Source organism: Martes martes, assembly GCF_963455335.1.
Source record: "Martes martes genome assembly, chromosome: 7".
Taxonomy (NCBI): domain Eukaryota; kingdom Metazoa; phylum Chordata; class Mammalia; order Carnivora; family Mustelidae; genus Martes; species Martes martes.
Window position 1 is genome coordinate 20335685 of NC_137894.1, and position 13234 is coordinate 20348918.

Below are 13234 nucleotides of genomic sequence, written 5' to 3' on the forward strand. Positions count from 1 at the left end.
ACTCCAGCAGGAAGCCGGCGGGAGGCATCTGGGAACACGCAGTCGGACCTTACAGCGTGCTGGACCTGGTTCTCTTTGCCGTCCGTCTGGACTAAACATGCCCCATCTCCCCTCTTTTTTCTCAGTGTGGCCCCTGCCTTTTCTATCCAAGTATCGAAGCTTGATAAAAGGAAAAAAAGTAAATGCTTCTCTCCTCTTCAAAACAAATCGAAGGAGGACTCAAAACTAGAGCCAGACTGGTATTGTTGCTCTCTCCAGTTCCAATTTTGTTTTAATTAAAATTGAGCTTATTTGCTTTTCTTTTGAAATAAAGATGGGAAAGAAAAACCCCGTAAGCTGTAGCATTCCTGGCAAAATGCAGCTAACTCAGTACTCGCACGTCCAAGCTCTGGACTCCATAAACAGTGTATTCAGAAGTGGTGGGTTGTAATAGTTGAGATGCTATTATCCATCGTGTGTGCCTCTGTGCTTTAATAATGACAGAAGCTGCAGCATTCAGTGTAGCGTGAGGCCTTCTGGAGAGAGCCGCTGGGAGAGTTTGCCTCCTTGACTGATTTCCACATGGTCACGGCGTGGAAATCATGAGCACGCAGCTGCCACCAGCCGTAGTGGCCGTGACAGTGGCAGCCACATGTCCCTGCAGCGGCCCTCCCATGCTCGTGGCCTCAGAGCAGCCGTCCAAGAACACGGTGCCGCATGTGGTTCAGCCTCCCTGCCCAGACGAGTGCTGTTACTCGCACATCCCAATCCTGGGCCCCTTCTTCTGTTCCCTGAATGGTGTTTGTTTCAGAATAATTGGTTTGTTTCCATATTTTAAGGCATCATAACACATTCCCCCACAGAGCAGGAATGTCTGGCGTTTGTGAAACCCACCATTGCCTTTTGAAATACTGACACCGTCCCATCCGTGGGCTGCCACTGCCTCCCGGGACTCAGGGCCTGGGTGGGGCTGAAGCAAAGGCAACAGGGACTGCCCCTTGCCCTGAAGAAAGAGGGTGACCCACTGGCGATCGCTGTGATCCCAGGAAAGGGGAGCAAAGACTGCACGTACCCAGTTGAGCAGCTCGATCTTCCGGGGGTCGGTTTCTTCCTCCACTTCCTCTTTCACTTTCCCTTTCTTCTTGCCTTTTCCTTTCCCTCTTCCCTTGGTGGTTGCTGTTGGCGGCTTCTTCTCCTTCTCTGTGACCTTGTTATCTGTAGGGGGGGCCAGGCTTCCCAGGGGCTGCAGTCCACAGCAAACAGAGTTGGGAAAAGATGTTAAGGCTGCCCCTTGTCCCAAGACAGGTGCATGCCCCGCCTCCGGGTGCACACACGCGTGCATATGCATGCACATATAAGCACACAGGCACCAATGCACGAACTTGCACACACATGCATATGCGCACACGCACACACACACACTCCTGCATGCACACACTCAGTCATTGCAAGCCTGCCACCTGCTGAAGGAGGCCCTGATACCATCAACCACTGTTACTTACAGGCTTGTTGAAGCACAGGTATGTCCTTAAAGTGGTTGACATTTTGAATCATGTGTGTTTTTGCTGAGAGGTAGGTTCAAAGGCACCAAAGGGAAGTTGCTAATGTAGAAAGGAGAAAATGACTGTTGAAGGGATCAGAGACAATGGGGATGTCTGGTATTCCTAAGGATGCCTGTTTGGCTGGAACTGTGACGGAGCTTCTTGGTGGGTAAAGAAGGCCTCCCGGAGGTTACGGAGGTGTACGGAATGTGGCGACAGACTGAGTGCATCAAGGGAAGAATGTTGTTTCACTCAGCGATTAGGAGGGACTGCAGTGGTGGGACCTGGCCCCTGGGCCTGCCTTCTGGTCACATGGAGAACATGGTGGGGTGGTGGTGGGGGATATGGCTCTGATGCAGAGTGACACCAACACTGAAACAAAGCTGACACCTCCAGCTGTTGTCTTATCTTGCCAGACTTGCCCTGTCCTCTGGCGAAACTCTTCTGGTGAACCGCATGCAAAGTCTCCCTCCCTTCCCTTCCCACGCTCTGCTCCATAGACTCCATGCTGCTGCTTCCTATCTGCCCATGGCTCTGGCCATGGCCATGGATGGCTGTTCTGGTGCCACTGTACAGGTGTATCCCAGTGCTTCTCATGCTGGGCTTTTAGAGCATCTGACTCTGCTGCCTGTTTCCCCCTCAAGCCTCTTCTCCCTGCTTTCTCAGGCACTGCATGCTCTGGCTTTCCTGTCTGGCCACTGCTTCTCAGCACAGGCGGTAAATGCTGAGGGTCTTTAGGGCTCTGTCTTCAGCCCCTTCCTTTCTTCTGTACTCCCCCTCAACAAGCTTGTCGAGGCCCATACTACCAGCTCCCGTGCATTTGCCCACAACCTGTCCTTTCTAGCCTCAGTCCATGTCTCTCCCTAGAGTTCCTCCGGCCAACTTAGCACCTCCACTTGAACGCCTCAAAGCCCTTTCGGCTCATCATATCCAAAACCACACTCAAAACCACCCCCTCCAACCTACTCATCTTCCAGTGTCCTTTAACTCAGTGAAGTGGCAAGTCAGAGAATAGAGGGTGATTGCTGACATCTCACTCCCCACAAGGCCCTCCTCCGTGATTAAACTGACTCTAAGTGCAATTGTGTTCAATGCTAAATATTACTTTATTCTGTCCCATTCTTGACTTCTGACTCTGCTCTAGCTCAAGGTAATATCTCTCTCCTGAATTACTTCGGTCGCTTATTAACAAGGCTCCTTCCATCTGCCATTGTACCCACCCAATGCATTTTCTGCATTAAATCCAGGATGATCCTAAAAATGTAAACGAGACTATGTAACTCTCCTGCTTAAAATCCTTAAGGGGGCAGGCCAGAGGCCAGAGATCGGATTGGGGACACCATGCATGTTTGTGTGGTTCCTGGTCAACACAGATGTGGATAAATGTCCTGGCTGACTCCTCATGCAGACAAGACTATTATAATCCTCAAGAAAAAGTGACACAGCATTCAACAAATAGTGCTGGGAAAACTGGACATTCACATGCAAAAGAATGAAGCTGGACCCTTATCTATTATCTTATATAAAAAATTAACCCAAAATGGATCAAAAACTTAAATGTAAAAACTAAAACTACAAAACTATTGGAAGAAAAACTAAGGCAATTTTCATGGCTTTGGATTTGGCAATGACTTCTTGGATATGGTGCCAAAGGCAGTGAAAGAAATGATAGGCAAATGGGGCTTAATCAAAACTAAGAACTTGTGCATCAAAAGACAGTATCAACAGAGTAAAGGCAACACACCTAATGAAGATAATATTTGCAAATCACATATTTTATAAGAGATTCATATCTAGAATTTATAGAGAACTCCTAAAATTCAACAGCAACAAAACCCATACTGACTCAAAATCAAGAAAAGAACTTGAATAGGTACTTCTTAAAAGAAGATCTGCAAATGCCCAAGTACATGAAAAGATCCTCAAAATCATTAATCATTAAAGAAATGCAAATAAAAACCACAATGAGAGGACCCTTATCAAAAACAAGTGTTGGCAAGTATGTGGCAAAATCAGAATCTTTGTGCACTATTGGAAGAAATGTAAAATGATGCAGCTGCCATTGAAAAGTTTGGCAGCTTATAAAAAAAAATTAAAATAGAATAACCATATGATCCAGCAATCCCATTTCTGGGTATGTATCCAAAATGATTGAAAACAGGGTCTCAAAGAGGTATTTGTACACCCATGTTCATAGCAGTGTTATTCAAAGTAGCCAAAATGTGGAAGCAAGCCAAGTGTCCATTGATGGATGAATGGATAAGAAAATGTGGTCTATACATACAACAGAATATGAGTAAGCCTTAAAAAAGGAGGGAATCCTAATACATACCAGAACAGTAATGAACCTTGAGTATATTAAGCTAAGTGAATTAAATCAGTCACAAAAGGATAAAGACTGTATGATTTCTCTTGTGTGAGGTGCTTAATGTGGTCAAATTCATAGTGACAGAAAGTAGAATGGAGTGCCAGGGGCAAGGGTAAGTAGGAAACCGGGAGTTATTGTTTCACAGGTATAGAATTTTAGTTGTACAAGATGAAGAATCTGTGGATGGACGGTGATGGTTCCACTACAATGTGAATGTATTTAATGTCACTGAACTGTACTCTTCAAAATGTTGAAGATGCTCACTTTTATTTAAATGTCTTTTGCCACAATAAACAAACTGGGTGGAAGAAAACAAAAACAAAAACAGGATGACACAGCATTTAAGGTAACAAAAGGCAAAAGACCAGAAGGAATAACACAAATTGCCAGCCATCTTATTGGCAAGAGCTTCAAGCATCCCTATGGAGAATTCACGTGGGGAGAAACTGAGGTCAACGACCAACATCAAGTTCACAACCCTTTAGTGAACCATCCTAAAGTGGATCCTCCAGCCTCAGTCAAGCCTTCGAATGACTGCAACCCAAGGCAATGGCTTAATTACAGTCTCATGAGAGCCCCTGAGCCTGAACTATCCAGCTGAGCCATTCTCAAATTCCTGACCCATGGACACAGTGTGAGATAATATTTGTTGTTGCTCAAAAAAAAAAAAAAAAAAAAAAAAAAGGAGTCCTTAAGTTGTTCCCGAAACTCTTGGCCCCAGCCTTCTGCCCTATACCAGGTCTGCAGCACTCTGTAACACACAGCTCCTGGTTGACCTGCAGCCTCCTCCCGAGTCACCCCCTGCCCACTCTGCATTTTAGCCACACTGGCCTTTTTTCCTTCTTCAATAAATTATTTGAAAATGTCCAGTTCTTCCTTGCTTCAGGCCCTATACATGCTCTTCTGTCTGTATGGAAGGTGCTCACCCCTCAGTCTTCACCAGCCAGCATCTATCCTCCTGATAGGTCTCAGTGTTAGTTCACTTTTCCTGCAAGGTCTTCTCTGGTGTCACAATAAAAAGTAGCCCTCCCATCTCCCACATTCTGTTTCATGGGCGTGTGCATTTTTCCTTCTTAGCAATTACTATAATTTATAATCCAGTATCTAGTCATTCAATGATCTGTTTCTTGTCTTTTCTTGCCCTCTCTCCCACAGCATGTCCACACCAGCATCACACAGAGAGTTCTGTAACGGCTGTGGCAGGTCTGTTTTATTTACCCCTGTGTCCCCAGAACCCAGCACATGGCCTAGCACACAGGAAATTGTTGATCAACTTTTGTTAAGTGAATGAATGAGTAAAAACGTGGATTTTTTAAAAGAAGTTTGCTTTGGTTCAAAATAGCCAGAGAAGAGATTGGTTCTACCATTTGCTGCTGCTAGGTGAATGAGAGGAGCAGAACCCCTCCTCTTCTCTTTTAATTTCTGTCTTTGCCATTGGAGAGAATTAAATATGGTATAGATGTGGTCAGGCAATGTAAGAGAATTCCTAGATGCTCAAACAAGCTTACTCGTTCTTCCTTCTAGGGTCACACCCTAGGATTCTAAGAGCATTTGTTGGTAATCATAGAGGGGTAACTTTTAGCCTGGGCCAGTAGACTTCTTTATTCTGAGGAGGGGCTTCAGGGGCTGCCTGGAAGGAGGTGGCTTGGCTCTTATCTACTATATATGTTGCTGCTCTACTCACAATGCCACTTGTAGAAAGGGCTTTTCTGGAGGAATCCCAAATAATAAGAGAGGTGTGACTGGCTGGAGGGAGGGTAGGTAGGGTACTTGTAACATTTGAGTAGACTGGGAGGAAAGTGAGATGTTAAGTATATTGGGTGACAGAATTTCAATTTGAAATATGTTGATAGGTTGATATGATGGACTGAATCTAGCAAGTTGAGATGTAACAAGGAATGATGTCTTCTACTGGGTCCACCTGGGCCCAAGAACACCTAACCTGAGAACTGCAAGATGTGGTTTATCAGGTGTGAGCATGATAAAACTCTTGGGAATTTCTGCAGATGGAAACTTAGTACAAGGTGAGGAATTATATATTGCTGTATTTCTAGCTCCAACACAAGGATGTGGCAGTCCTACTCTGGGCTGCACAAGGTGTTAATTTGGGGGCACTACTCTTTTAAAAGGATATGGGATGGCATGGACCATATCTGGAAGAGGAAATTCCTCTTTGGAACCTTAAGTACAGGTTAAATGATCACTTGCTGGGGATGTTGTTCATAATATTCCTTTATTATCCATGTAATGTCCATGGGGTCTGTACTGATGTCCCCTCTTTCATTTGTGATATTAATATTCTTAGTTAGCTTGGCTAGAGGCTTATTAATTTTATTGATCTTTCCAAATAACTAGATTTTGGTTTTGCTGACTTTCTCTATTGATTTCCTGTTTTCAATGTTATTGATTTGTGATTTAATTTTTATTCTAATATATGCTTTCAATGCTAGAAATTTCCCTCTAAGCAGTGATTTGCTGCATCCCACACATTTTGGTAAGTTGTATTTTCATTTTCATTTAGTTGCAAATATTTTAAAATTTGCTTTGAGACTTCTTTGATCTATATGCTATTTAGAAGTATGATGAGTAAACTTGGGAAAATATGTTTGTTTGGTTTTTTTTAATCCATTTGACAGACAGAGATCACAAGCAGGCAGAGAGGCAGGCAGAGAGAGAGAGAGAGGAAGAAGCAGGCTCCCCGGTGAGCAGAGAGCCGAATGCGGGACTTGATCCCAGGACACTGGGATTATGACCTGAGCCGAAGGCAGAGGCTTTAACCCACTGAGCCACCCAGGCACCCCGGGAAAATATGTTTAACCTCTTGGGAGTATCAGCTTTTTTCCAAACTCTAAAATGAGGACAATCAGATCTATTTCAGAGTTCTGAAGGCTGTAATGCTCATGTATGTGAACACATGGGGCAAAACACAGTGTATAATCTAAACATCGGGTATTATCACCAATTGCTCCTTTGAATTTAAGATTCTAGTTCATGTGTTTTACCAAGGGCAAGCCTTTGCCTATAGATGGAAGCCAAATGAATAGTTCTCATCCTGAAAAATAAGCAGACATTTCTTTCTATTTCAGAAATCTCAGGGAGGCTGGCCAAGGTTTGCAGATTTTTGTCTTTAAAATGGACAGTGGTCTAGAGGTCCCCAAACCTTTTGCTCATGGATGCTCAGACTGAGTTGGGCCTATTTCCTTAAAAAAAATTGCTAGCCCAAGTTTTTGTGATTCAGTATAAATAAATTACCTTGTTATATGTTCATATCAAACACTATTCTCTCTCTCTTTGCTGTTGTTGTTTTTAATAAAACCTTTTCACAAAGAGTTTTGTTGGGGAAGTTGTGATTTTTGTACTTAAAAAAATATAGGTAGAAGAATATAGACCAGTAAAATATAACGCATCAGACCCGAGATTGCTTTGTCGTGAACTAATTATCAAGTCCTGCCCACCATGAGTTCTCTGTTGTGTCAAGAATTCTAGAAAAAATATAGATTCACAGCCACATAGTTAATCGAGTGCTTCACCATTAAAGGAAGATTTTGGAGACCATATACTGCATTGTGGGGAGACAGAAGGATTTTGGTTCCAGGTTACAGTCTTAATCACGTCTCCTGCTTGTCCATGGAAATGACTTGCAAAAGACTATGATAAAGAAAAATCTATAGGGGCGCCTGGATGGCTCAGTGGGTTAAGCCTCTGCCTTCAGCTCAGGTCATGATCTCAGGGTCCCGGGATCGAGCCTGCATCGGGCTCTCTGCTCGGCGGGAAGCCTGCCTCCCCCCACCCTCCTCTGCCTGTCTCTCTGCCTACTTGTGATCTCTGTCTGTCAAATAAATAAATAAAATCTTAAAAAAGAAAGAAAGAAAGAAAAATCTATTTCAAGAAGAGGCAGACAAGAGCTATTAACAAATTTCTGCAAATACTGATGGGCAGTTAAAAATCATGGAGAGGAAGCTGATGCCCGGAAGGAATAATGTGGAAAGAGCAGTAGAGGTGGGACCAGGTTTTTAAAGAGTGAGAGTTAGTGCTGGGGGAAAGCATGGTGGTTAGTGGAAGGACTGTCCACAGAGCAGCAGACCCCTCATCCCCTCTTGTGTGGCAGGCTGCCAGCCCAGTGGGTAGGTGCAGAATTATTGCATTCCTGAGCTTCATCCCCAGGCAGAGACTGTAGAACAGCTAGCTGCTCAAGAATTGGAAGGACCTGCTTAGAGAGGCCTGGAGCTTCACTGGTTTGTTCCAGTCTGCACATGGCAAAGCAAAGCTGTTCAGTGACAAAGTAGGCTTCCCACACTAGCCTCATCCCTCGCTCTGAAATGGGGATGGACAGGCCAGGATTTGCAACAGAAAAAGACAAGACGAACTTAATGGGAGCAGCTGACCGGGGAGAAAAATAGAGATAATTTAGGGAACAGAAGAGGACTTAAAAAATCCAATTTGTATCTTCAGGTATTGCATTCATGAGCTGAAAATAGGCTGGCATGAAAATGGAACCAGCAGGAGGTAGGAAAGCCTAGAGTTGTTTACTACAGGTTCTCATTCTGTACACCCCCCCACAACCCCCACACATACAATCATATTGCACACACGAACACCCTCTTACACACTACACATAGCACACACACAGAGATACCATAGGTATATACCACACACATGCACACACACTAAACCATGCATGTGCATACACCATATACCCCCCACACATAACACACACCCACATACATGCTACACAGACACATACACCCTACACCCCAAAGACCACGCGTGCGTGTGCACGTGCACACACACACACACACACACGATTCTCTAGGCCTCCAGGGTACCACAGAACAGAATTAAAAAAAAAAAAAAAGAAAAACAATGCTGTCCATGCGATCATTGTATTTAATTTTAATGGGCTCTTTTCTTTCTTCTTCTCCTTGCAGAGGGTAAGCCCCACTTCTCACCAGCAAAGATAAAATATTTACTGTTCATTTCTTCAAGATCACTGGTTTGAATCTATAATTACGGCTAGTAGCTCTTCTGGCTGGTTCTTTGAAGTTAAATAGCAACATCTCCTCATGATCCTAGTGGATTACACATTGGATCATCAGAAACCCCAGATAATTTCCTAAGATCTGTGTCACGAGGGAGAACATACTGATCTATCGTCTGTACAAGGTCATGGTAAATGGTTTAAAACGAAAAACACTTATTTTCACCGGCCAGCGGGGCCCAAACACAAAGATCTGACTTCGTGCTATGTCCACGCGGTTCCAAGCCAGTGCCAAGCTCAGCTGGTCTGGGGCCGAAGCATTGGTTCCTGGAAAGGCAAGAAACGAGGCTCTTCTCACTCCGTGCCTGGACCGCCCTGGTTTGGCAGGTGCTGAGCGGTTAGCGCGGGCTTCCCGGGGTTGACCCCCACCCCCCCAGGAACCAAGCACTCCTGTCTTTTCTCTTGCCCTTGAGTGTCTACTCAAGCCCCAAAGCTAAGAACTTCCTATTCTCAAAGAGTTGCCTGAGAGGAGGTTGGAGGAACCTCTTTCCATGCCTACTTGGCTTGGTCTCCCTGGAAGGGACGGAGGAGGTACCTGGTGACCCCAGGACCCTCATCTGCAAGAGGCATCTGTCAGGCCAGGGCAAGGGGTGCTGTCCCTTCAAGCCAAAGGTGAGTATAGGCCAAGAGCAACATCCCCCAGCTGCAGGGAGACCAGCACAGGACTACTGGGCAGCTGGCCCAATGGTGACATTCTCCTCTCTCATCCCTGCCCTCCTATGGTCCCAGAATAACCAAGAGGCAGGGAGGAAATGTTTGTCCTGGGAGTGACCCCGAGAGTGGCCAGGTTGCAGCCTATCATTAGGAGCAGGATGGGGAAATTGAACACAACACTGTGGGATGCAGTGATAACCAATGAAGAACGGTTCGTGGTCACCTCTATGACGAAATCCTAATGACAGACAAATAGAAACCTGTCTGACTTCAGCCATCACAGGCCACTGGGACCCACAGAAATCACCCCTTCCCGGGAAACCCATCGTGAACCTGGTCATTCCCCATGGCTTCACACTGAGATAACTCTAGGCAGCCTGACGGGCTCGGGAGCCTATCACCAATAGACACAGTTCCTGGCAGAAGAGGGAGTGGGGTTTCTGGCCATGAGCAAAGCCCCAGGTGAGGCCAGCACCAAGAGGCCAGGAGTCGCTGTTTCCTGAGAGCTCACCTTTCAACAGGGCAGTTAAAATTGCCATCTCGATGTCTTGCTGACCCTCGGCACCCATTCTAAACACGGTGACCTGAAAATGAGTTAATCATGAGAAGACTAGGTAAAGTCAAGCTGCAATTGAGAGGGCAAATTGGGGTGTTTTTGAAAAAGGACCATAGAGCCTGACGTGGGATGCAATGATTCGGAAAGTGCATCAATTTTAAACCAGGTGCCTTTCATTTCCATGAGGGACAATCTTGCTCATCCAGGCTCTGAGTTCTTGCCTGGGTCCCTGTTTTATTATTTTACCCAATCTGCTTCAACACCCCCGGAGAGGAAAGAGCTCATTCAGGATCTATGTACTCCATTATCTAAATCGCCATCAGAGATGACACAATCATTTCCACTCAGAAACATGCCACATTCGTAGGAAATTTGTAGATTTGGAATTTTGAAGGGGCTGCCCAATGTGCGTATTCCTCTACCAGCATAGTTAGGGAGGGCAAGGAGTGGGAAATAATTACTGTATTTGGAAAGTGAAGGGACAGAATTTTGTAAGCACACCTAAAAGGGTGTGTTTGTCACTCCTCAAGACTTGACATACGATTAATGTCATGAGCCTCAGAACTGGCGTGATGTGCCATGGGGTCACCTGATGTTTGCCAGGATCTGAAAGCACCCCGGTCCATCTTTTGCGCATGCGTACTCTGCTTCCATCACGTGGGCCTAACGGCCAATTTGGTAGGGATTTGTAAACTGGCCCTTGGCAAAGCCTGAACTAAAATATGAGCGAGTCTATCACGCACACATGGGCAGAATTAGCAAGGAAACATAATTCTCTCTGTGGAGCTGGTTTGGACATAAACTGAAGACACTTACGAGTTCTTTCTTTTTCATGCACTCCATTATAATTGCAAACAGCTGATGCGACTGTGTCTTGTTGTAATTAAATGTTTTCTGAATGGTAACTAGAAGCTGATCCTTGAGGGATTCATTTATTACCCTGTTCGAAGGAAATGCGAAAGAGAAGAAAACAGCACGAGTTAAATCTGTACGTGAATAGATCAGAGAACTCTAGGTCGGTCTGGTGTCTTTGACTTGAAACTTTACCATTGGAGGCTATCCCAGGCTAGGAGACAAAAGGGGACCGCAGTCAAAAACTGCATTCACACGTGTCCTAAATTCCAGGCTCGTTGAAAACCTTATAAGGGAAAATGAAGTTGGAAGAGAGCGTATTCCCCCAGAGAAAGAATTCCGTAAGAAACATCATGCCCTTGACAGCTCCCTCACATGCTGACCTCAGAAAATGGGAGAGAGCTAGTAAATCTTCATTATTTAGCATCTTTGGAATGGCTCAATGTATCACTTACAGTTTTCTTCTTGGTCTAACAAGAAGGCAGTTAAAAACCCACCCTCTGCAACAGGTCAGAAATCCTACCCTCCGTCTTCACAGTGCTTGTGTGCAAAAGACAGAATGTCCGACGCTCGTCCACTGCCATCACAAATGACCACGGGGACTGGAGGGTCTTCTTGGAGATATTCCAAGACAATGGAAACCACGTTAGGGCCTCCTTCTACCACCAGGCCCACAAGGGGCACACCCTGCCCCAATCCTGCAACATAAAATACATTCATCATAGAGACCAATGTCACGGCACAGATTACCTGGGAGGGCAAACTCGGGCCACCATCGTTAGCCTGGCAGGGCCTAACTTGTTCCCCCGAGACCTCCATCTGTCTCCACCAGATAATAGGACTCTTCAGGAACTCAGTAGGAACAGGCTAACGTCTGGAGGCAGAACCAACAGAGTGAACTCTGGAAGACTTCAAGAACCCGGGATTTCTGGAGAGGGAAGACAGTGGAGGTGGAGAAGCCACTGAGACACATTTGTCTTCTTGACAATTTCATCCCGGACTGGGCAGGACAGGTCATATGCCGAGCATGTTTCACCTAGTGTCCCTTGGTTGTGATGGGAGTTACTTGATGAGCATTTTAATGCATGGCAAGTAGGAGAAATGTCCCTCGTCTCATCATTCTGAAGACCTTCAGAGAAAATCTGCTAGCATAGGAGGAGGAAATCTAAAAATTTCAAGTGGCTGAATTCAGAGTTTCAGGTTTGCTTCCATGATGCATCTCTATAGCCAAGAACTCTTAAAAAAATTTTTTGAACACCTTTGTCTTCTCCTACCAGGGTCATCTCCGTTAAGTTCATTTCAGTGAATATGCACTGAGGGTCTGCCTTGTGCCAAGCCCTGGCCAACAGATACTGGAAAAATGGATCAAGACGATGTGGACCCTGCCTTTGAGATTTGTAACCCAAGCAAGTCTTGGGATTCTAGATTCTCAGGAATAGTGTAGCCAAATCACTTTATTTTCTATAAACAGTGTAAAATTGGTTCTTCTTGGTTTAGGCTGGACTCACCGAAGCTCCAAGCTGTGAGAGATGACAACTGAGCACCCCTTTGCTGTCCCTGCCCCACTCAGAGCCCTAGGCAAAGGATGACAAAGGGAAGCCCACAAGTCACATGGACAGATGCAGTTGGGTAGCGTGAAAACTTACAAGTCTGAGACAATGGCAAAGGTGAGAACAAAATCAGTTATCAAGCAGAGTATCAATGGAGATTTGAGTCTTGGAAATCCACAGTCCCCTTAGCAGGCAAGCATTCTAACCGCTTGTGCCATCCTGTAGGCCCTTCATTAGCCTTGATGATGACTATTTCCAGGGCTTAGACTGGCTTTCACAAAAATCTTATCAGTAATGGTAAAAACAAAATACTCTTTAAAATCTCTTCCTAAAAAAAAAATAAATAAAAATAAAATCTCTTCCTAAGATTTTGGCATTAAGAACTGCTGGAGTATGAACATGTTCCAAGAGACGACACCAGGTATTTTCATTCTAACTGGTATTGTTTCATCTGGTTGTGGTTTGTTCCTTTCTCTTGAGCTTGACCTCACCCTCCTCCCCTGGGCAGCAGCTCCGCTGCGAGCTGTGCCGTCTGGACCAGAACAGGTGGATGAGTGAGAAGCTTCCTTCCTGTTCAGACATTAAGTAAATAACAAGAGTAATTACAGTGGAAAACGTGGTGGGCAATGCCATCACCATGACAACTGCCGCAGGGCTGTTTCTTGCACAGTCCCTCCCAGTGAACCTGGGGCAGAG

The 13234-nt window shown here is 45.2% G+C and overlaps 2 protein-coding genes across 2 annotated transcripts in view; both read right to left on the bottom strand.

The window, feature by feature from the left end:
• The window catches only part of TRPM1 (transient receptor potential cation channel subfamily M member 1), a 58717-nt gene extending 57287 nt beyond the window's left edge, over nt 1-1430 (bottom strand). Inside the window, exon 1 of the mRNA XM_080809661.1 lies at nt 1052-1430. Coding sequence (XP_080665787.1) covers nt 1052-1333 — 282 coding nt within the window. The 5' untranslated portion in view covers nt 1334-1430. The remainder of the gene's footprint in view (nt 1-1051) is intronic.
• Nucleotides 1431-8756: 7326 nt separating this feature from the next.
• LOC308345425 (transient receptor potential cation channel subfamily M member 1-like) overlaps nt 8757-13234 on the bottom strand; it is a 39752-nt gene continuing 35274 nt past the window's right edge. Inside the window, exons 7-10 of the mRNA XM_080807558.1 lie at nt 11512-11686; nt 10953-11076; nt 10092-10164; nt 8757-9193 (exon numbers count right to left, since the gene is read on the bottom strand). Coding sequence (XP_080663684.1) covers nt 9036-9193; nt 10092-10164; nt 10953-11076; nt 11512-11686 — 530 coding nt within the window. The 3' untranslated portion in view covers nt 8757-9035. The remainder of the gene's footprint in view (nt 9194-10091; nt 10165-10952; nt 11077-11511; nt 11687-13234) is intronic.